Source organism: Ostrea edulis, chromosome 4, assembly GCF_947568905.1.
Source record: "Ostrea edulis chromosome 4, xbOstEdul1.1, whole genome shotgun sequence".
NCBI lineage: Eukaryota > Metazoa > Mollusca > Bivalvia > Ostreida > Ostreidae > Ostrea > Ostrea edulis.
In genome coordinates, this window is record NC_079167.1 from 67,845,317 (window position 1) to 67,867,816 (window position 22,500).

General features: G+C 34.8%; 2 protein-coding genes across 2 annotated transcripts in view; one reads left to right on the forward strand and one right to left on the reverse strand.

Moving 5' to 3' along the window:
* The window catches only part of LOC125671140 (leucine-rich repeat and IQ domain-containing protein 4-like), a 22,698-nt gene extending 3,563 nt beyond the window's left edge, over positions 1–19,135 (reverse strand). The window contains exons 1-7 of the mRNA XM_048906623.2: positions 19,028–19,135; positions 10,844–11,932; positions 8,764–8,912; positions 8,286–8,417; positions 6,379–6,519; positions 4,124–4,424; positions 362–481 (exon numbers count right to left, since the gene is read on the reverse strand). Coding sequence (XP_048762580.1) covers positions 362–481; positions 4,124–4,424; positions 6,379–6,519; positions 8,286–8,417; positions 8,764–8,912; positions 10,844–11,930 — 1,930 coding nt within the window. The 5' untranslated portion in view covers positions 11,931–11,932; positions 19,028–19,135. The remainder of the gene's footprint in view (positions 1–361; positions 482–4,123; positions 4,425–6,378; positions 6,520–8,285; positions 8,418–8,763; positions 8,913–10,843; positions 11,933–19,027) is intronic.
* Positions 19,136–19,290: 155 nt separating this feature from the next.
* The window catches only part of LOC125671712 (coiled-coil domain-containing protein 57-like), a 14,824-nt gene continuing 11,614 nt past the window's right edge, over positions 19,291–22,500 (forward strand). Inside the window, exons 1-2 of the mRNA XM_048907577.2 lie at positions 19,291–19,444; positions 21,986–22,073. Coding sequence (XP_048763534.2) covers positions 21,994–22,073 — 80 coding nt within the window. The 5' untranslated portion in view covers positions 19,291–19,444; positions 21,986–21,993. The remainder of the gene's footprint in view (positions 19,445–21,985; positions 22,074–22,500) is intronic.

Consider the following 22,500-nt stretch of genomic DNA (forward strand, 5'->3'; position numbering starts at 1 on the left):
CAATAATTTTCAATGGGTCTAGGTGAAAATATTAAAATATTAGAATAATAAGGGGAAAATTTCCAATATACATTATTACTTGAAAAGAACATTTTATTGTCATTTTAATGATATATACCGTATAGCAGGTTTTTTCTGCGGGGTTATCATATTGGCTTATTTTAGCGGTTGGATAGCTTTCCGCCAAAATTTCACTCGCCACATATGCATCCAATTGCGACTTCAGTATTTGAAAGTGAGACAACTCTCCCCCTGTCCGCCAAAATTTATTCCGCTAAAATTATCAGCATAACTTTGAGCCAGCAAATCGCCAATTTTAGACCTGCGGAATAAACCTGCTATACGGTATATCCAAACCCACCATACTGAATATCATTTGGATCATACACTTCCTCTAACTCGTCGTCCCAGTTCTCTCCCTCTGTAACCTCTGATATAGCATTATATCCATCGTCCAGGGAGTTCACCAGCGGTTCGTTGCCTGAAAAATTTTATTTGTCTAACCATCAATACAATGTCACAATGTACACAAACCATATCCACAAAATTGCATCTCAATGTGTAGAATATTGAAAATTGGCCACCACAAATTCATATGATTGATCGTATCTTGTTTAACATCCCTCTTGAGAATTTTTCACTCATATGGAGACGTCACCAAGATCGGTGAAGGGCTTCAAATTCAGGCTATGCTCAGCGCTTATGGCTATTGAGCAGCGAGGGTTCTTTAGCGTGCCACACCTACTGTGACACGGGACATCCATTTTTAAGGTAATTTTCAAGGACCTGTGACATTCACACCTGATGCCGAGTGTTTAGCGATGGAACTGTCACTACCTGTTTTAAAGACTTAGGTCTGTTGCGACTGGGATTCGAATCCCGAACTTCCACATGTGGGGTGAACGCTCTACCTCTAGACCACAGTGGCAGACAAATTTATTTGAATCCATAGTAATTGGTACATATAATATCAGTATGTTAGCTTAACTAAAAGAGTACGTGTGAGAAAACTTTTCATATAACAAGCATTCTGAGAGTATTGCATGGCAATACATAGTCCCCTACCGGTTGCAAAAATTACTGTACCACAACAATATTCAAAGTTCATTATGTAGGTTATGGTAAAAGCGAAAATTGGGGAACCAGGATAGGAATGGTTGGAAATCAACTACTATTCGAGTAGAGACTAGACCAAGAAAAAAGACAAATTTATAATTAGGTTTAGGTCTTTAACTAAGTCAATAAACTGTGACATGTAGGTGATGTGAACTAATAATTCATGCTATTTTTCTAAGTCCAAGGGCCATAACTTAATGAAAAATCAACGGACCGAGACGAAATTCGAACTTGATCTATAACTTGTTATGGCAAAGCAATGTACCAAATATCAAATGAATATCTGCAAGCACAACCAAAACAAGGCCTTATCGGTCACCTGAATACTAGTGAAAAAGTATCACTACTTCCATGGGCTATGAAATCTAGAAAAAAATTTCCTGCTCTGAATATCTAAGCTAAATTTTAATGTTCAGCAACAGTATAAACAAGATATGTTCTTAAAACTTCCCTCAAAAGTGCATACACCGATGAAAGGCTTTAAATAATAGGTGTATTAACATTAAAACATCAAAAGATATGACTAATTTGGATTCATCCTAAAGTCATAACCGTTATGAAATTCATCATTTTTTGTACATACTTTTCTGCTATTCCTAAGTATGCATTTAGATTTTATACAGTATCAGCAAACTTACACATACATACTATATACTAAGTTTGGCCCCACCATGGGGTCAGAACCCATTACTCTGGAGAAAATCAAATTTACAATTTTGGTAAAAGACTACCTGCTCTATCCATTTAGCACTATATACCAAGTTAGGCGGATCATGTAATTTACAATTTCTGTCCCCCTTATTCCAAAGATGCTTCATACCAAATTTGAAAAGAATTGGAATGATTATAGTTATCAAGAAGAAGTTAAAAATGTCTATTGTTCACACATTTAATAACTCACCATTTTGGTCCCACCCTGATACCAAAACCCCTACCCCTGGGATCATCAAATTTACAATTTTTACAATTTTGGTAAAGGACTATCTGCTCTTTCTTGTTGTTGTTTGTTGGTTCCTTTTTATTTCCGTGCAGTATCACGGGTAGTGTCCACACTAGTGGGCCACCTTCCAGGTGGCTAGCTGTACGCATGGCAGATCTCGCCTCAGATCTCCATTCTTTCCGGTCTTGAGGGTCGGCAGTTGAGAGCTTCCATTCTCTACGATCTTTCTCCGTCAGCTCTCTCCAAGATAGCATTGGCCGACCAACTCTACGTCTCCCAGGAACTTGTATATTTAGAGCGCACTTGACTGCACTGCTGGATCTGACAACGTGGCCATACCAGCGGAGTCTCCTTTCCCTTAAGATGAGGTCGAGGTCGTCGATGCCAAGCCGCCCCAGCAATTCAGTTGAACTTACAGTGGCCATATCTTCAGGCTTGATGTTACAGATCTGTCTTATCATGGCCCTGTCATTGCGTAGTAGGCGATGAAGATTTGGCTTGGTCAGTGCCAAGGTCTCACTGGCATGGAGCATAGCGCTCCGTACACAGGTGTTATACACTCGACCACGGGTCTTATACGACAGGTATCTATTTAGTGTCAATATAGTATCAACCACACTAAAGATGTTATTTAAGTGTTTTACACATAAGCACTATATACCAAATTTGGCCACGCCCTGGGGTCAGAACCCCTACCCTGGGGATCATGAAATTTACAATTTCGGTAGAGGCCTTCCTGCTCTCCATCACCATGCATTTAATTTTTCTTACACATGTGCAGTTCTTGAGAAGATTTTTGAAAATTGGTCAATTTTGGGCAGTTTTTGCCCTGCCCCTAAGGCCCCAGGGGTGCAGGAATCTTGAAATTTACAATTTACGTTCCCCTTGTTCCAAATATGTTTCATATTAAATTTGAAAAGAATTGGAATGATAGTTATCAAGAAGACGTTAAAAATGTCCCCACCCTGATACCAAAACCCCTACCCCTGGGATCATGAAATTTACAATTATGATAAAGGACTACTTGTTCTTCCTAAATATCTATTTACTTTCAATTTAGTATCAATAGCATTAAAGAAGATGTAATTAAAGTGTTTTACACATAAACACTATATACTAAGTTTGGCCCTGCCCTGGGGTCAGAACCCCTACCCCTGGGATCATGAAATTTACAATTTTGGTAGAGGCTTTCCTGTTCTACATCACTATGCATTTAGTTTTTCTTACATGTGTGTGGTTCTTGAAAAGAAGATTTTTGAAAATTGGTCAATTTTGGGCAGTTTTTGCCCCACCCCTAGGGCCCCAGGGGTGCTGGAGTCCTGAAATTTACAATTTATGTCTCCCTTGTCCCAATGATGCTTCATACCAAATTTGAAAAGAATTGGACTGGTAGTTATTAAGAAGAAGTTGAAAATGTTGAATTGTTAACGCACGACGACAGACGAAAACCAATTGTAATGTTGATAAAAAGTCTGGAAAACTGATTATTCATGCTATTTTTCTAAGTCCAAGGGCCATAACTAAGTGAAAAATCAACGGACCGAGACGAAATTCAAAATTGATCTGTAACTTGTTATGGCAAAGCTACATACTAAATATAAAATAAATATCTGCAAGAACAGAGAAAAAAAGTGCGGAAAACTGGACTGATGGACAGACAGAAAAACAGGTGGACAGACGGACGGAGCGCAAACCTAAAGTCCCCTTTGACTTTATCGGTAGGGGACTAATAAAAGAGTACATGTGAGAAATCTTCTCATATAATACTGGTGTTTCATCAATTTTCTGGGACACCGAATACCATGGATTAGTCAATTGTATTGATATATAACTTTACAGAAAGTTTCTCTATGTTCTTCTATGTACAAAAACTGTACTCAAAAGATTTCAGGGATTTTTAAGAATAAAAACACTGAAAAATTGATATTCAACAAGTCAGAGATGACACCACAATAGTTCCTATAAGATTAACTGGCTACAGCTTTCTACAAAAATAAATCCAACATAAATATTCCCAAATTCATTCATTCAGCACAAACTAAAAACAGAATTATACCCATGACTCACCATTTCTTTTAGGTTGAAATATTGGAGGCTCAAAATCATCTACCTCACTCTCTTCCTCTTCCTCCTGATCATCCTCACTGTCATCTCCCTCTTCTTCATCTTCCAACTGGGAATAATGCTGGTTTCTGACACGCAAAAAACTGAAATTATCCATACGAACAAATTTTTGTCTTTTTCCCTTCCCTTCATGGGATTTCCAGAAAGACATTCCATGGTCCACTGCACCACGCAAAAGATTTTCGCTCAATCCCAGATCCTTGGGTGGAGGTTCAAAGTCCAAATCTTCTGTCGTAACATCCATCTATCAAACACGTAAATTAAATCCGAGAGAAAACCCAGTCACATTCAAAATATAAATACGTGTAGTAAATAACAAGTATGGATATGTGAAAAGAAAGATATGACTTCCATGAGCAATAGACGGCAACATTAGCCATTGATTAATGAGCAGGAGAAACAGGATTAAACAAGAGCACCGCAAACGATACAATACATCATGTATATGCCCGTCGGACAATGAAATTCAACCTGGAACCAAATTGTGAACTCTGAATTGATACAACACACATTCTGAATAGAAAAGCCTTAAAGTGGGTCATGGTGCACCAATCCATCTGACATGTGAACTGATGTATTTCTATGAGAGTGAGGTTGTGACAAAATGTCGGTGCAATATCTATGATGATAAAAAGTCCAGGAAACCATTTGATCTACTTTTAGCCCTAAAGTAGGTCATGGTCCACCAATTAAGTTGAAATGTGAACTGATTATGTATTTCTCTGAAATGGAGGTTGTGACTAAAATTCAGAGCAATACCTGTGAACATACCAAAAAAAATCATCTGGAAAACTGTTTGACCTACTTCTACCCCTAAAGTACTGTAGGTCATAGTGCGCCAATTCAGCTGAAATGTTACTGCACTTGTCTTCCTCCAAGAGGAAGCCTTTGACTAAATATCAGGGCAATATCTGTATCCGTAATGAAAAAAAAGCCCGGAAAACTGTCTGACCTATTTTTAGTCCAAAAGTAGGTCAAAGATGGACCAATCCAGCTGAAATGCAAACTGAACTTGTATTCCTCTGAAAATAAGCCTTTGACTAAATATCAGGGCAATATCTAGGCTTATTTCCAGAGGAATACAAGTTCAGTTTCATGTCTGTATCTGTAACGAAAAAAAGTCCAGAAAACTGTTTGACATACTTAGAGCCCTAAAGTAGGTCAAGGATGGACCAATCCAGCTGAAATGCCAACTCACTTTTACAATTCTTGAGGGAGATATTGTGATCAAATTTGAAAGTTGTACATTCATCCGTTAAAGAAACAAGAGGCCCATGGGCAACATCGCTTACCCGAGTCACTTTGGCTCATATTTAAAGATTTTTCCTATATATTTGCATGTAAAACTTTAATCCCTATTGTGGCCCCAACCTACTCCCGTGGGCCATGATTTTTACAAACTTGAATCTGTACTATGTCATGAAGCTTTCATGTAAATGTAAACTTCACTGGCCAGTGATTTTTAAGAAGAAGATTTTTTAATGATTTTCCCTATATACACTTGCATGTAAAATTTTGATCCCTTACTGTGGCCCCATCTTACCCCCGGGGATCATGATTTTTACAAACTTCAATCTGCACTATATTCAGGAAGCTTTCATGTAAATCTCAGCTTTTCTGACTCAGTGGTTCTTGAGAAGAAGATTTTTAAAGAATTTCCCTATATATTTGTATGTAAAACTTTGATCCCCTATTGTAGCCCCATCCAACCCCTGGGGGCCATGATTTTAACAAACTTGAATCTGCACTATGTCAGGAAGCTTTCATGTAAATTTCTGCTCTTCTGGCCCAGTGATCCTTGAAAAGAAAATTTTTAATTGAACCCACCTTATTTTTGTGATTATCTCCCCTTTGAAGGGGCATGGCCCTTCATTAGAACAAACTTGAAAGCCCTTGACCCAAGGATGCTTATGGCCAAGTTTAGTTATAATTGGCCCAGTGGTTTTGGAGAAGTCGAAAATGTAAAAAGTTTACCGACAGACAGACGACGGACAACTGGCGATCAGAAAAGCTCACTTGAGCTTTCAGCTCAGGTGAGCTAAAAAGCCCGGAAAACATGACCCTGGAAGGACAGTCAGCCAGCCGGACAGACATTGCTATAACAAAACACGTCCCGTCTAATGACGGGCATATAAAAAGGAGCATGAATATGTGCACAATTCTTGAGATAATGAAGAGTAAATTCATGTTTTCACTACCTTGATGATTTTGTCCTCCATCATTGATAAATCTTGTCGAGCTCGACCACGCCAGTTATTTTTCAGTTCAGGATTACGCGGAGCATAGTGTGATTGTCTGACGATTTGTGGAACATCATACCAGGGAATGTTGAAATGATTCTGGAATGTCAAACAAACTGTTGTAACTACTGTCTACAGTAGAATGTCAAACAAACTGTTCTAACTACTGTCTACAGTGAAATGTCAAACAAACTGTTCTAACTACTGTCTACAGTAGAATGTCAAACAAACTGTTCTAACTACTGTCTACAGTGGAATGTCAAACAAACTGTTCTAACTACTGTCTACAGTAGAATGTCAAACAAACTGTTGTAACTACTGTCTACAGTGTAATGTCAAACAAACTGTTCTAACTACTGTCTACAGTGTAATGTCAAACAAACTGTTCTAACTACTGTCTACAGTGAAATGTCAAACAAACTGTTCTAACTACTGTCTACAGTAGAATGTCAAACAAACTGTTCTAACTACTGTCTACTGTAGAATGTCAAACAAACTGTTGTAACTACTGTCTACAGTGTAATGTCAAACAAACTGTTCTAACTACTGTCTACTGTAGAATGTCAAACAAACTGTTCTAACTACTGTCTACAGTGGGATATCAAACAAACTGTTGTAACTACTGTCTACAGTAGAATGTCAAACAAACTGTTCTAACTACTGTCTACAGTGAAATGTCAAACAAACTGTTCTAACTACTGTCTACTGTAGAATGTCAAACAAACTGTTCTAACTACTGTCTACAGTGGGATGTCAAACAAACTGTTGTAACTACTGTCTACAGTAGAATGTCAAACAAACTGTTCTAACTACTGTCTACAGTGTAATGTCAAACAAACTGTTCTAACTACTGTCTACAGTAGAATGTCAAACAAACTGTTGTAACTACTGTCTACAGTGTAATGTCAAACAAACTGTTGTAACTACTGTCTACAGTGTAATGTCAAACAAACTGTTCTAACTACTGTCTACAGTGTAATGTCAAACAAACTGTTGTAACTACTGTCTACAGTGTAATGTCAAACAAACTGTTCTAACTACTGTCTACTGTAGAATGTCAAACAAACTGTTGTAACTACTGTCTACAGTGTAATGTCAAACAAACTGTTCTAACTACTGTCTACAGTAGAATGTCAAACAAACTGTTGTAACTACTGTCTACAGTGAAATGTCAAACAAACTGTTCTAACTACTGTCTACTGTCTTCATTTTCCTGCAGTTCAATTTTTGCTATTTTCACTGTAAGCCAAAACAATGACATTAAAACTGGAGTAAAATATAACCTAGCCAAAAGATTGATGTAAACTGGACATAAAAAAAAGTCTTGAATTCAAAATTTCATGAATTTCATTTCAAAATGGACTTTAACAAGATATAATGTAAATAAGTGAACTGAATTTAAAGTACATGTATATCTCATACATATGTATCTGACAGTCTTGGTCATATTCAAAATTGATTGAAATTTTCAACTTCCAGAACAAACCAAAAGAATAAGTCATCTGTTGATTTTTATTTAGAATTAACTACAATAGTGATATTTCCCCCAAAATGTCTTGAGTGATTCAATATTCAAACTGAATTGCTAATACAGTGTTCAACTTTTGGGGGGATGACAGAAAAATATTAACCGGTCAATGACACCAATAAATAATTTTTGCATGAAATCTATGTAAATAGATTAAAACTTCATGAAAACTTATGATGGAATTCCCTGTTTAGCTAAAAACCAATGAATGGGGGAAAAGGTTTTGTGTTATCAAAATAACAAATCACTATTAAAAAAGCCATTAGTGGTTTTACTCTCATGTTGATAAAAATCTGTTATAATCTACTTTTTCTCCATTACTAAATTTATTTTTTACCTCTGATAAGTCCAGACGCACCAATTTTTTAAAGTAATTCAAAGCGACTGGGATTTCTGTTAACTTGTTGTTGAACAGGTCTAATGACTTCAACCCCGTCAGATTGTTAAAAGACGCTGGCAGTTCCTCTAGCTATAAAATATAAATAATCACTGTGTGTGTACATATCTTAGAGTCTTTGGTGCTGAAGCAGGAGCACTAATTTATGGTTGCCCTAATACATGAAATTCTATATTCATCTAATTTATCTATCACAGGTGACAGAAGCACAAATTAATGATTACAACAAAGAATGTGTCATTTTCAGTTGTGCTGATGCTGATGTAAGTTACAGGCAGTCTGCCTTAAATTACCTAGTACAAAGATTTTTTCTATTGTTTATCATGATCAATGCTTTTACCAAAACAAAGATTGAAACAGTCACCAAAAATTCTTTAAAATAGATGTAATAGTATAGATACACATGATAATATATTACCATGTTGTTATCAAGACGAAGATCCTCTAGTGCAGAAAGGTCACCAAATGCTGAGGGTAAAATCTGAATCTTGTTTTTTGATAACTGGCAAATTTTTAAAGCCCTCATCTTACAGAATGATTCTGGAAGCTCATGTAATGCATTCTGGCCTGAAATAAAGATTACGATATAAACTGTGTAATGTGTTATTTCAAATGCGCATAGGCATAAATGAAAACTTCATTTATCATACTTAAATATAAAACTAACCACTGTCTAATCTACATGCTATAGCAATAATCATACATGTATATATATTTCATTAAATTACATATTTTGATATTTTTTCCATTATAGATTCTATAGAGAGTACAATTGCAGACATTACTGAGCTACAATAGATTCTATATAGATTATTCAGACTTTACTGAGCTATAATAGATTCTATAGAGAGTATCCAGACTTTACTGAGCTATAATAGATTCTGTAGAAAGTATCCAGGCTTTACTGAGCTATAATAGATTCTGTAGAAAGTATCCAGGCTTTACTGAGCTATAATAGATTCTATAGAGAGTATCCAGACTTTACTGAGCTATAATAGATTCTACAGAGAGTATCCAGACTTTACTGAGCTATAATAGATTCTGTAGAAAGTATCCAGGCTTTACTGAGCTATAATAGATTCTATAGAGAGTATCCAGACTTTACTGAGCTATAATAGATTCTATAGAGAGTATCCAGACTTTTACTGAGCTATAGTAGATTCTATAGAGAGTATCCAGACTTTACTGAGCTATAATAGATTCTGTAGAGAGTATCCAGGCTTTACTGAGCTATAATAGACTCTATAGAGAGTATCCAGACTTTATTGAGCTATAATAGATTCTATAGAGTATCCAGACTTTACTGAGCTATAATAGATTCTATATAGAGTATCCAGACTTTACTGAGCTATAATAGATTCTATAGAGAATATCCAGACTTTACTGAGCTATAATAGATTCTATATACAGTATCCAGACTTTACTGAGCTATAATAGATTCTATAGAGAGTATCCAGACTTTACTGAGCTATAATAGATTCTGTAGAGAGTATCCAGACTTTACTGAGCTATAATAGATTCTATAGAGAGTATCCAGACTTTACTGAGCTATAATAGATGCCTCGGGAATACTTTTCTCTCATTTGTGACATCACATCTGCTAAGTCAATGATTTTTATGTCAAATGTGTTTACTAATAATAGTTGCCATAATTACTTTGTCTGCTACTAAAAACATAAATTCTAGAATTTGAAAAAATATATAATGAATAGGTTATTGACTGAAGATCACAAAATATGCCCACACTCGATCACTGCGCGATAAAGTGGACAGCAAAAGTGAACTTCCTAGGTCCAATTTACCATGTAACAACTTCAGACTGGCATATTTCTCAATATTCAATCCATATTCTATAATTATTGTATTTAAATTTTCACTTATTGTCAAATTCATTATAGTGTTGGGGACTAAATACATGTATAATGATATCTGGGAAACACATTTCATAAGGCAAAAAAAAAACCGTTGGTTTCCACTTTCACCTGTTCACTTAAAAATTTTTAACGGTCGGTAGGTAGGTAGTTAGTGGTTTTTTTTATTCTATACGTTGAATTATTTTTTAATGATTTAGTATTCTACTATGCTTAAAATATAGTGATTATCTAGTAATCAAATAAAAGTTATATGATGAATCAAAGCATTTCTTCCACTGTACTGTAAACAAAAACTGTTTCTGTGTTTTGGAATCTGTCTAGTATTTGTGCATTAAATAAATAACTTAATAAGTCAATGAATATACTCTTATTGTAATGATGACATTCACAAAATCTGTGAGAATGGAAAAAAAATGTGTCAGGGTTGGCAGAAATTTTTAGGGTCGGTCGGCAAAGTGGAAACCAACATATATTTCTTTTGGGCCTAAAGCTGCACATACTCATGTTTGTTTCAGATTCGACACTGTAACTGCCATACAAATGTATATACATGTCAATTTTTTATGTTTCCTTCTATCCTCTGCAGACCTGGTATACAGTCACATTCTAAAGTAAATTCCTTACCCAAGTCTAAGAATTCCAAGTTCACCAGATTTCCAAAGTTTTTCGGCAATTCCTGCAGCAAGTTTTCATCCAAGTACAACACTGTCAATCTCGTCAGATCACAAAAACTGTCTGGTAGATACATCAACCAGTTGCCATTTTGAAAGGCTCTTCTTTCCAGTTCTTCAATACAACTTCCAAGTCGCAGTGTCTTCAAATTGTTCATGTTTCCAAACGAGTTTGGAATATTGTCCATGAAATTTCCACCAACATCTAGTAGTGTCAGTTTAGTACAGGCAGATCCCATTTTCTCACTTATGGCACATTTTGAAAACTGGTTGTTACTCAGGGTGATTTCCAGTGCCTCCCTCATTTCTGACACCCACAATGGAATGTCAACCAGTCGATTTTCATCACAATAAAACTTCTGAATGCAAGTTGCTGACTTAAAATGATCTGGTAAATTCTCCAAATGATTACCAGATAAATCAACCATCTCAAGTTTTTCAAGATCTCCCAAACTATTGTGAACCTTTTCCAATTTATTATTTGACACATTAAATATCTTTAACGACTTCAATTGACCAATCCCTTCTCGAATGACAGTGAGAGCGTTATCACTCAGTTCCAAGATTTCAAGTTGTGTAAATAATCCAAATGTTAAAGGCAGTTTTGTCAACTTATTTTCATCACAGTAAAGTGCTTTAAGACAACAAATTTCACCAAGGTCATTGGGTAGTGCTTGAAGTTGGTTACCTGTTAATTTCAACACTTCTAAGTTACGTAATTTGCACAATGAGTCTGGGAGAGTCTCAAGTGCATTTTCAATTCCATGTAACTCTCTCAACTGACACAAATTCCCTATGTTTTGTGGCAACTCCTTTAAGTGATTTCCACCCAGAGAAAGTACCTGAAGATTAACACAAGCCTCGCCAAAAGAAGGTGGAAGTTCAATAATCTCATTGAAGTCCAGCAGTAATTTAGTAATATTGGGACCAATTCCATTGACGATCTGAGGAGGAAGTCTAATAAGATCCTGGGAGGATAAATTCAGAGTCCCATCAATGACTTTCTCACTGTAATCTTCATTTTCTGATGTATCCGACATATCTGAAAAAGAAATACAAATCATTTTTTTCATATACAATTCCCACTGAGCCTATTTATCTATCCATTTATGATATTGTACAAAAAATCCAGATATGTCTGCATGCATTTACAATTTGATTATCTTTTAAAACAAGATTGCTACGCGTAGCCATGTCCCCCGCCACCGCAAAAAAAGTTGAAGCACAAAAGTCCCCTAACTCTTGTAAAATCTGTCGAATTCAAATGGCAGCAAAATATGATCAACTACATAGTTATGGTGACTAACAATCCTACAAAATTTTAACAAAATCTGTACAGCGGTCTCTGAGGAGTTGCTTCCACAAAGTGTTCCTATAGTGTAGCATGTACAGATTCAACAAAGTCCCTTTACTCCTGTAAAATTTGTCAAATCAAAATGGTGGTGCAATATGATTAACTACATATGGTGACTAACAATCCTACAAAATTTGAACAACATCCAATGAGTGGTTTCGGAGGATTACATCCACAAAGTGAAATGGGACGGACACCGGTATTTCTATGTCCCCTTCTGCGTTGTGTTGGGGAACAATAAATATTAAATCTTGTAATTAATCTAGGAACAGAATACTGGGACAGATTTTGACATGATTCCCCCGTCAATATGTGATGTCACAGGAAGACACGTTCAGCAGACTACATATTTCTGGAGATGTTAGAAATTGACAATAGAAAACTTCTTTTAACTTTATAAGAAAGCGGAATCACACATTCACAAAAATTGTGTGAAATAACAAACACACTGAAATCTACTGTGCATGATGATCTGAAGAGATTTCGTGATGAAACATAAGAGATAACAGTGCACAGGACCTGGCCAAAAGAAAATGACATCAAAATGGGCTGTACAAATTGTTGTTTCTCATCCTCAGCACAGCAAATCGTGAGTGATGGTGTTTGATGGTGTGTGGAGAGGGTTAGCTTTAGTGTCCAAATGGACTATGAGTCAGACTTTGGCTTGAATCAATTATTCTAAATCTGTGCCCCCAAAAGGTGCCACTTATAAATAGAGAACATAAACTGGTGCATCAAACACCAAAATTATGATTTTGGCAATGCGGTTATTAAAAATAAAGGCCGTTTTCAGTTTATCAGATGTACTATGAAAAGATGGGCAAGTTTAGATATTGTTGGAAATGGTACCAAAGCATCTTGGAAGAGGTACTGTTGCATTTAAGTATTGCAACATACAATCTGATATACATTCTGCAACAGAACAATGTGAGACCACACACAGCAGCATACACCCAGGACTGGTTCACAGAATCACGTGATCATCATGGAATGGTCTGCTGCCTCACCAGACATAAATCTGATAGAAAATGTGTAGCAGGTCATGAAAGACTGCATAGTGAAAAATCAGCCAGGTAACATTATGGACTGGAAATGTTCTGTCAAAAATGTCTGGATGGGCCTGAATCAAAGCTACATTGACAACCTTGTAGACAGTAAGCATCAGCAAATCACTCAATATATAGAGCGACATAGGGATCTCACTAACTATTGACTTCAAGTATATTAAAAAGATGTTATCCCTTTTTGTTGTTGTTGATGTAAGTTACTATAAATAATGGAAATATCAATTCAAAATGAGAAATCCGAATTTTTTTGCTCAATACTCAGACTATCTATCCATAATATCTATCTATCTATAAATGTACAGGATAATTTCTGCTTAATTTACAATAATCCTATATTTTCATGGTTTTATATCCTCATAGAATACAAACAAACCAGACTACTTCTCCTGTAGGGTATCATATTGAAGGTAACTGTATTGACATTAAAATGTATTTCAATATGTTTCGTTTCATGAGTACATAATTTCAGCCCTACAAATTGTTTTTGCTACTGTTCCAATTTACTATGCCTTTTCAATATCTCACATTCAACAAGAATTGCATCTTGACTCAACAATTCATTCTCCTAGGCTAATGATACTTATTACAGTGAAGTAGTGATGGGCAATTGGACCAAAAACCATAATCGATTATCAGTAATAATCGGATGCATGTAATCGATTAATAATCGATTATAATCACAATTGTCATTGAAGTGGCTTTTTCTCTCAAAATAGATAACATAGACATTTGAATTCTTCGTTCCTTTTGTTCATGAATCAGAATTTCAATATATCAAGTAATGGAATTTATTGACATGTATAATCACAATGTCTGAACATTATCACAGTTAGACTCCTTTATCTGACTGTTAAATGTCGTTGTAATTACCGTTAATTAAACGTTGACCAATAATTGCAGAAATATGACTACTGAAACTTTAACATCAACTTTTAGCACTCCATTTCCTTATGGAATCTTTTGTAAAAGTGGAATGAAAACCTTGATTGTGATGTTCTTACAGTAATATAAATATGTATGGTTGTTCGAGGGGGGGGGGGATTAAGATATTGAGACCAGAAACTGCAGATATTTATGTTGTTAATGGTGTAAACGTCACGGTATAAATTCTACGAAAATAATTTTGAAAAGTGATTGTTTTAAATGAATTTAATAGTGGGTAAGCAAAATTTTGCTGGTTCTTGGGGACGTAATTTCATGAAGAAATGGAGAGCTAAAAGTTGATGTATTTGTGGTTCCGGAAATAACAGAAAACTTGTCTCCTTAAATGTTTTAAATTTCATATTTATGAGAGCAAAAATGACTTCAGAATGGTCTTTTCTAACAAACGATACTTGTTAATGAATATATAGCATAATTAAAACACAAAAGCAATCGTAACTACTCTGTTATTTCCGGAACCACAAATTAACCTTGTATGTAGATCAAAATATGTTGCCATGTGTAGAAAATGTAACTATGATGTCACAGACATACGTTATGATATGAAACGCAAGCTTCGGGGGGGGGGGGGGGGGGGGGGGGGGGCTAAAACAAGTGCAGCCAAGACCCAGATATTCCACCACTATCAATTTCCGCTTTATGTGGTAGAGTGATAAAGACATAAATGATATCAAGGCTGAATATGTTGTGAAAATTAATCTTAGAAATAACACATTATACATGGATTTGGTCCTAGCTTTTTAACCTCATCCAGAGTAGTGCCTCTGATGAGAGCATCCGGCAAATAATTGCATTGATTCAATGCAATCTTTACGCTCAAGATCAAGGTCCGAGTCTTCTTTTCAGTTACAGAAAGGACAAGTGAGATCCAACTGACATGAAAGTTGACTCATTTATGGCACTACTCTGATGGCAAATTCTGCCTGAAAACAGTTCTTTTTACATTTTTTACAAGGGTCCTGTGGCTTTTGAATTGGGAAAAATTGTCAACATTTCAGTCAAATTGAGAATTCAATTTTATCGTAAATAAGTTTTAAAATCATATCAAACATTATATTATCTTTATTTTACACATCTAATTTACTTTAACCTTCTAAAATTTTCAACTATTCTATCCAAATCATCATTCCCATAACTCTTTGTTAAGTCTTATGTGTATAATTCACATCGAATGTTTATTTTTTTCATATACAATTTCCCTTTTATAGTTTTATTATTGGGGAAAAATGGCAATTTTTAGGAGGGGAAAGGGCCGAAATTCGGACCCAAAATGGGCCTTAAAAAATCACTGGTAACAGAATGCACATTTCTAGAGACTAAACTTACAAAGGGTCAAAATCTTTAACAACCCAATATAGTTATAATAGCAAGCCAGCGCAAAGCGCTGGTTCATACTGCGAGCTCTAATGACTAGAGCGCAGGAAATAATCCTAGCTAAATCTAAACCTCTAACAAGGAAAATTTTTTGACGCCAATCCCAGAAGTCCCTTGTCAAAAATGGCTGAGATCTCGCAAAGTCACACCTTGGAATATGATTGTGAACTTATGTGGATTATCATCCTAATCTCATGGCCTCCTTGCTCTAAATTTCAGTGCATCACTAGGCAAAATGTTTAACGAAGTGCTATGTTTATGAAAGGCAGGCTAAGATGATGTGTGATGTCACGTCTACGTTTTGACGTACTGGTACCTGTTATTTCCATTTGTAAAAGTCATACTACCGGGACAATATTGAATATACGTAAACATTAGGCATACGTAATATGGCATCGAATACAAATTGAGTATAATCGACTGCAAACCACAAATTTGAATAAAATACTAAATTCTCAATAGGAATTTATTATTCTAACAATAAAAAAGGGAGACTAACTTTTTAAAAATTGTTAGAATATGTGAGGAATCACAGGTACTGAATTAGTGCTATTTAAGAAATCGCAAAAAATCGATGGAATTCGGTCGGATTGAAAACATTTTTTTTAAATCTTTGGGTTTTTTCCTGCGACTAAAAATAATAAGTGCTTATAAATCCATTTCCTTTTTTAAACATGTCTGGTAATGCAAACCACGATGACACCCCCCTCTCCCTCATGATAACCAACCATGCCACTTGCTATTAACGACTGAAAAATCATTAATTAATTCTAGTTTTGTGAATTAATCTTAATTAATGTATCCTCACAACAACAGTGGAGAGGGGTTGAATTCAATGATGTTGCAATTTTATTCAATGATTGTATGTGAATGGTGAAATATTTCTTCATTGTGTTACAACTAGGATTATGTACAATATTATGAAATTTTTTCCATTTTTCTCTTTTGGAACATACCATTGCTACAAGGGGATTATCATATGAATTTAATTTTATTCTAGATAGGTTCGCAAAGGGGGGGGGGGATATACATGTCCAATAGTTGAATTTATCGATTTACTTTTAAATTTTCATTATATTGAAATGCGTTTTGTGTTTAAAGGCAGTGCTGTTTAAACATATTTTTACAAACTTGAAAGGTTTGGGCATTTTTATCATTCAATTAGTAACTTGAAAAGATTGAGAAAAGAAAAAAAGGAAAGTAGAGGCTGAGAGCATAAAGTTCAGAACAGGTCATGCATCAAAGGTTAAGCCAGTCACAGTAAAATGTATATATAGCATAAAAATGTTTTAATCACATCCATGTATACATGTTTTAAAGGACACATCGCATGTTTTTAAACTTTTTAATTTTTTCAGCAAAATTAATTCATTTCATGCCTAAAACTACTTTACATGTGTTTTAAATGAAACAGTTTGCGTAGTTTTCGAGTTTGAAAGCGATGAAATTCAAATCTTGCGATATGCATATTTTCTTCGATATTTTACGCGCCATTATCTGTGACGTCATATGCGACCTCGAGCGAGAAGATTTGAAAACATTTGTTAGCCATTTCATAAACAGATTAGATTTAGTTGACAAACAAACAATTATCAAATTAACGGCTTGTAAATAACACTGCATTAGGGTGTTTTGTGCCGTTTAAGGGTGTACTTGCTATCAGTAGAGAGGATTTGGACTGTGTTTTTTTCAATTTTCGAAGGAAGGTATGAGGGACAAGTCGTGAATAATTTTTGTCGACACAACGACTTTGCCTTAAAAAACCCAGTAGAATTTGTCCCTGTACTTTTTCAAATAAGCACTTGGACAAAGACGTAGATAAACTGCGAGAAAATGGTTCTATCGAAGCTACACACTGTTACATATAGGCCTACGGCATATGCTTTCCGTTCTGCTCTCAAATTCAATACACACTCGCACCAACTGACCTTCACCTTGTAACAACATATACGCAGAACTTTGCTAGCAGTGTCTACCAACTGGAAGTTTAAAAAAGAAATTTAAAAATAAAAGATAATTGAACTTTCAATTATAAATAATAAAACATGATATTTCCCAACTTTGAATTGAATTATAATGCTTTCATTTTTTTTAAGGAACGCGTACGTGTTTACAACAACAGTACGCCGCGCTCCCACTGCCTAAGTAACAACGTGTAGATAAAAAATAATAATGATTAATAAAATTGCTTGAATAAAATAATTTTAAAGTATTGTGATTTTCACACGTTTGATCATTATTATTATTATTATTTTCGAAATGCATCCGTGACAGTAGGCCTACATGTAGTTGTCAATGATACATAATCATATCATAATTTAGGCCTATCTAACTTCTCCAAAAATAAATTTAATAATAATTGCACTGTTTATTTTAGAAAAGCAACAACGCTAATTACAGTTGTTTACAGAAATGGCATTACCAAATAGTGTTTAGACAGTGATTCCATGTAAACATTATTTACTCGCAAATCTATACAGATATCATACTCACTTTCCTCGCTACATTTGGGTCGCTATTTGTATGCACTGGTGGCTAAAAGATATAAGACTCGGGAAATTTGTCAACATCGAAATAAAGGTTATCCATGGTAGACAAATTAAGCCCCTAAAAACCGACTTTTGAAACATATCTAACACTACTTTTACAACAAGTTGATTGACGAAGGTCGCATATGACGTCACTGTACCACGTGACTACCTATCTAATTAACTAGGCTTTTTGAAATCAGGGCTTAGATTTAAGTCCGTATTGTGGCTAATTATCGCAATACTTCAGTGAACGAACTATTACAATTAATTTCTATAAGCATAAGGAAGACAAAATGCATATAATTCTGTATACTTTGAAAACACAAGATGTGTCCTTTAATGATTTTTAATATAAAATCCTGGGCGAAAATTCATGTAATGAGTATTTGGCAAATAGATATTGTTTAAATTGAACCTAATCAAACCATGAACATTACAAAATATGTGCATACATGAAGCTTCGCTCGCTCAAACGGTAGCACCGTCGACATATTAAGAATAACCATAAGAAATATAAAAAAAAATTGCATAACCTTCCCTATAATATCCATTTTTTGTTGGATATTAGATAACAATGAAAAAGGCCCCACAATACATAGTAAGGGTGTATTTAAGAATGACCAAGTTTTAATACATATGTAGGTAGATTTGTATGTAGCTCAGTAGCAATAACTAGCTCTATCAAAGTCGTTGACTATAATATTTCGACCGACTCTCAGCTTCAACCGAAAACATATTGCATGGTGATGGTATTTTAAAAACGTGTTTAACTCAGGTTTTGGCAGAACAGTTTATAAAGTATCCTGCAATGTAATTATTTAGCATATTCTTTTTGAAAATATGCAATAGGGCAAATTTACTCCAAGTACCTGTCTGATTTCGCTGTCTAACTGAGTGTTCACAGCTCAGTCAATATTCAATCAACCAATGTGTTCAAATTTCATGTGCTTCACAAGGCACCGGAAGTTTACGATTTCGACATGCATGAAGTTACGAAAAAATTATTAAAATAATTGTCTTTTAAGACTTGTGTGATATGGATTATAAGTAAATGGAATAAATGATTAATTTCATTGAAATACATATTATTTTAGTCTTAATTAAGCAGAAAAAACTAATATCAACAGACAGGGATATTTTGCGACAACCAAAAGACATCAATAACAAAAAATTTGGATTTCAACAAGTGGTGTGTGGTGTTAAGGAAAATGCAGTCATAGAAAATCTAAATATTTATACATTTTCAGGCGAATACCATAATTATGACGACCTTTTTAAAGAAGCAGGTAAAATGATTCACCAATGTTCTCTCAAAAGTGCATAAACTAAGAGTATTTTTGTAGAGATGACAGGCCCCAACACGTACATGTACATGTTGGGAACACTTTCCCTACCGCGAGATATTCTCGCGAAAACGCTATTATCCCTCTTTAGCGAAAGTAACTATATTCCCTACAATCGAGAAAAACACCTGTTGAGTACATCTCTTCGTGTTTCACGTGAAAAGAAGAAAAAGTACAAAATGTCTGATACTTCTGCAAATATATTAATCAAAACAAAAACACTCACGATGTGCATTGAATTTCAACCTCCTTCATTCTAATACAGCAACGTTGATATGAAAGTTTCTGACTGTGTTGTCAATTTTATAGAGACAATTTGCATCATGTTGATTGCTTGTCGCACTTATTCAGCATTTCACGGAATTTGCCATTTTCCTATTTAAGGTAATGTTTACTTTCTCGCTGAAGAGGGATAATCGCGTTTTAGCAAGAAAATCTCGCTAGAGAGGAAGTGTTCCCAACCTGATGTATAAATATATCTATGTGCCAATATAAAAGTTTCTTACCTCCTAATGCAATGCTTACCCAGCTATAAAATGATCGATTAAATCATCATAATTCATTGTATTTTAGAATGTTATTAGAGATATGGATATCTGCAACTTATTTGAATCTATTACAGTGGTGAAAGTTACACGTTGTATACATGTAGGTGTCTAGCTTGTATTTAATGTACCTGACCAGAGATTGGGAGGTGGGGGTGTTCTGTTTAGATTGGCTTAACTACATTGATATAGTCCTCTCCAATTTTTTTTTCGGGGGAGAGGGCTACAACTCCTTAGGATCTCTCTATTGGTGCAAATGCAGGAGTGACTTATTCCTGCAACATATCGATAATTCTAAACATTTTCTAGTTTTCTTTACATAAAAACAAAAATGATGGTATAAGTTTCTTAGTCTATATATAAATTTACAACCTGTAACTTGCAATTTGTGAGACTCTATTATTTTTATAAATTTTGATATTCCCAATATCTTGATTCATGTTTGTGTACCATGTTCGATGTACTGAAGCTGAACTTCCAGTTGTCAAGTTATTTTCATATATACCCATATAAGGTAGTATTTACAACAATGTATGAGTATTGAGGAGAAAAGACTTTCATTGGTATTGGAGAAGTTTAAATTTGATATCAAGTTAAAAAAGAAAGCAGGATGTAAACTTTTTCTACCATCATATGATTTTCCTTTCTTTTTTTTTTTTGGTTTGATTAACTCGAGTTCATGTCGAACAACTATATTTTTGCACTGATTGTCAACAATGTTTTGATTTTTCAGTGTGCTGTCCAAATATGGATAAGCTCCATCTCTTCACTTACAAGATCTCACGATAATAAACATAACAGCAGACAAAGAATTTTGCATGTTGTACATGAAATTTAACGAAAAACACCGTTATTAAACATACCCAAGTCCAAAGTTTGTATTTCTTTTCAATGTAAACATAGGTTATTCAAAAAATAATTTTGCACCATTTAATATGAAGAACCTTTAGAATTGTAGCCCTCACCCGAAAATGTCAGGGGGGAAAATGGAGAGAGTTACATTATTGCATCTAGGCTTGGCTGTGACATTTTAACTGAATCCTAAATCAATGTATATATGGTCTGAAGAGAGAAAAATGTTTTTTAATGGTATATACAAGCTCAACAAAAATTTTATCTATTTAACAAATAAGGACAAATTTACTTGGTTGATGATTAATGAAGACAAACTAGTAATTGACAAATTGAGTGAATATTTAGTTCAAACTTTCAGAAAAAGATGTGATGCTTTAAAACTGCAAAAATCATTATAGTTTATTATTCATATGTTAGTATAATACTGATATTGTCCATTTACTTGTGTATACACCTGATAAGCAATTCATATATGTATGTACTCATTTCCCCAACATGCTATATCCGCATGTAGTTTGCAGTCCATGTAACCTGTAGTTAATGTTGTAAATTTTCTTTCTTTTTTGAAATTTCCTTCTTTATAAACTGTCTTGGTGTTATGCCCTCTGGGCCCAAAATTGGAATAAAACTTATCTTATCTTATCGTATGGTCTACATCAGTGTAGGTATCACTCAAAATATCACAACCAATCACAGACAAGAGGGATCTTGCCGCAATTAGTATTATCTCATTCTGTTACATTTAGAGCCATTGACCTGACCTTGAAACTGACATGTGAAAATGCTTGGGAGGGGATAAATTTAAGGTCATGGTTTGTGAGTCTGGGATGATGAAGGTGAGAGGAATGTGGTGGTCACCCAGGTTCAATTGCCAGTGGCCAGATAGCTTAGTTATTAGAGCACCTAACTAAACAGTCCGGGGGCAGGCTCGAATCTTAGTCAGATTTGTTCCATTTTCTCCCTTCCTATTACAGTATAATTGAGTGTACTGTGTTCAGATTGTTAGTATGTTTAATTAGCTACATGTAGCAGCATTGATTTACTGATAGAATTGAATTGAGTATGTTTTGTTATCTTTCATAAGATGAGGGAATGAGAATGGACACACAAGGTAACTGGAAGGAATTGGCTGCTCAAAAAGAAAGAGAATGGAAAGAAGTCACAGAATTAAGGTAATTCCATCCCTCTAGAATTTTAGGTTTTATTCTTTTGAAGTATTTTATGGTTAACAAGATTGTTTACAATAACTATTGAAAAAGACTCCATCAAAATTTATGTTCCTGTCATGCATAAATCTTATCAAATCATTGACTTTGTGAAATCTTATGACATCACAGGAGGGTGGAACTACGTTAAGGTGTTGTTTTACTGACTGACAAGTATGACTACCGAAAAATGAAATACTGCAGATTCCTAAATATCACACAATATAGTGAGAAACGCCACTCGCAAAATAAAATTTAATTGTTTTTATTTTTATTATGATGAAATACACGTCCAAACTCTTGATTAATAGTTCACTTGCTAATTCAGGTTCTTGCATTTTGAATTCTACAAGTCATTTCATGATATCAAGTACTCACGTAAAATAAGGAAGCT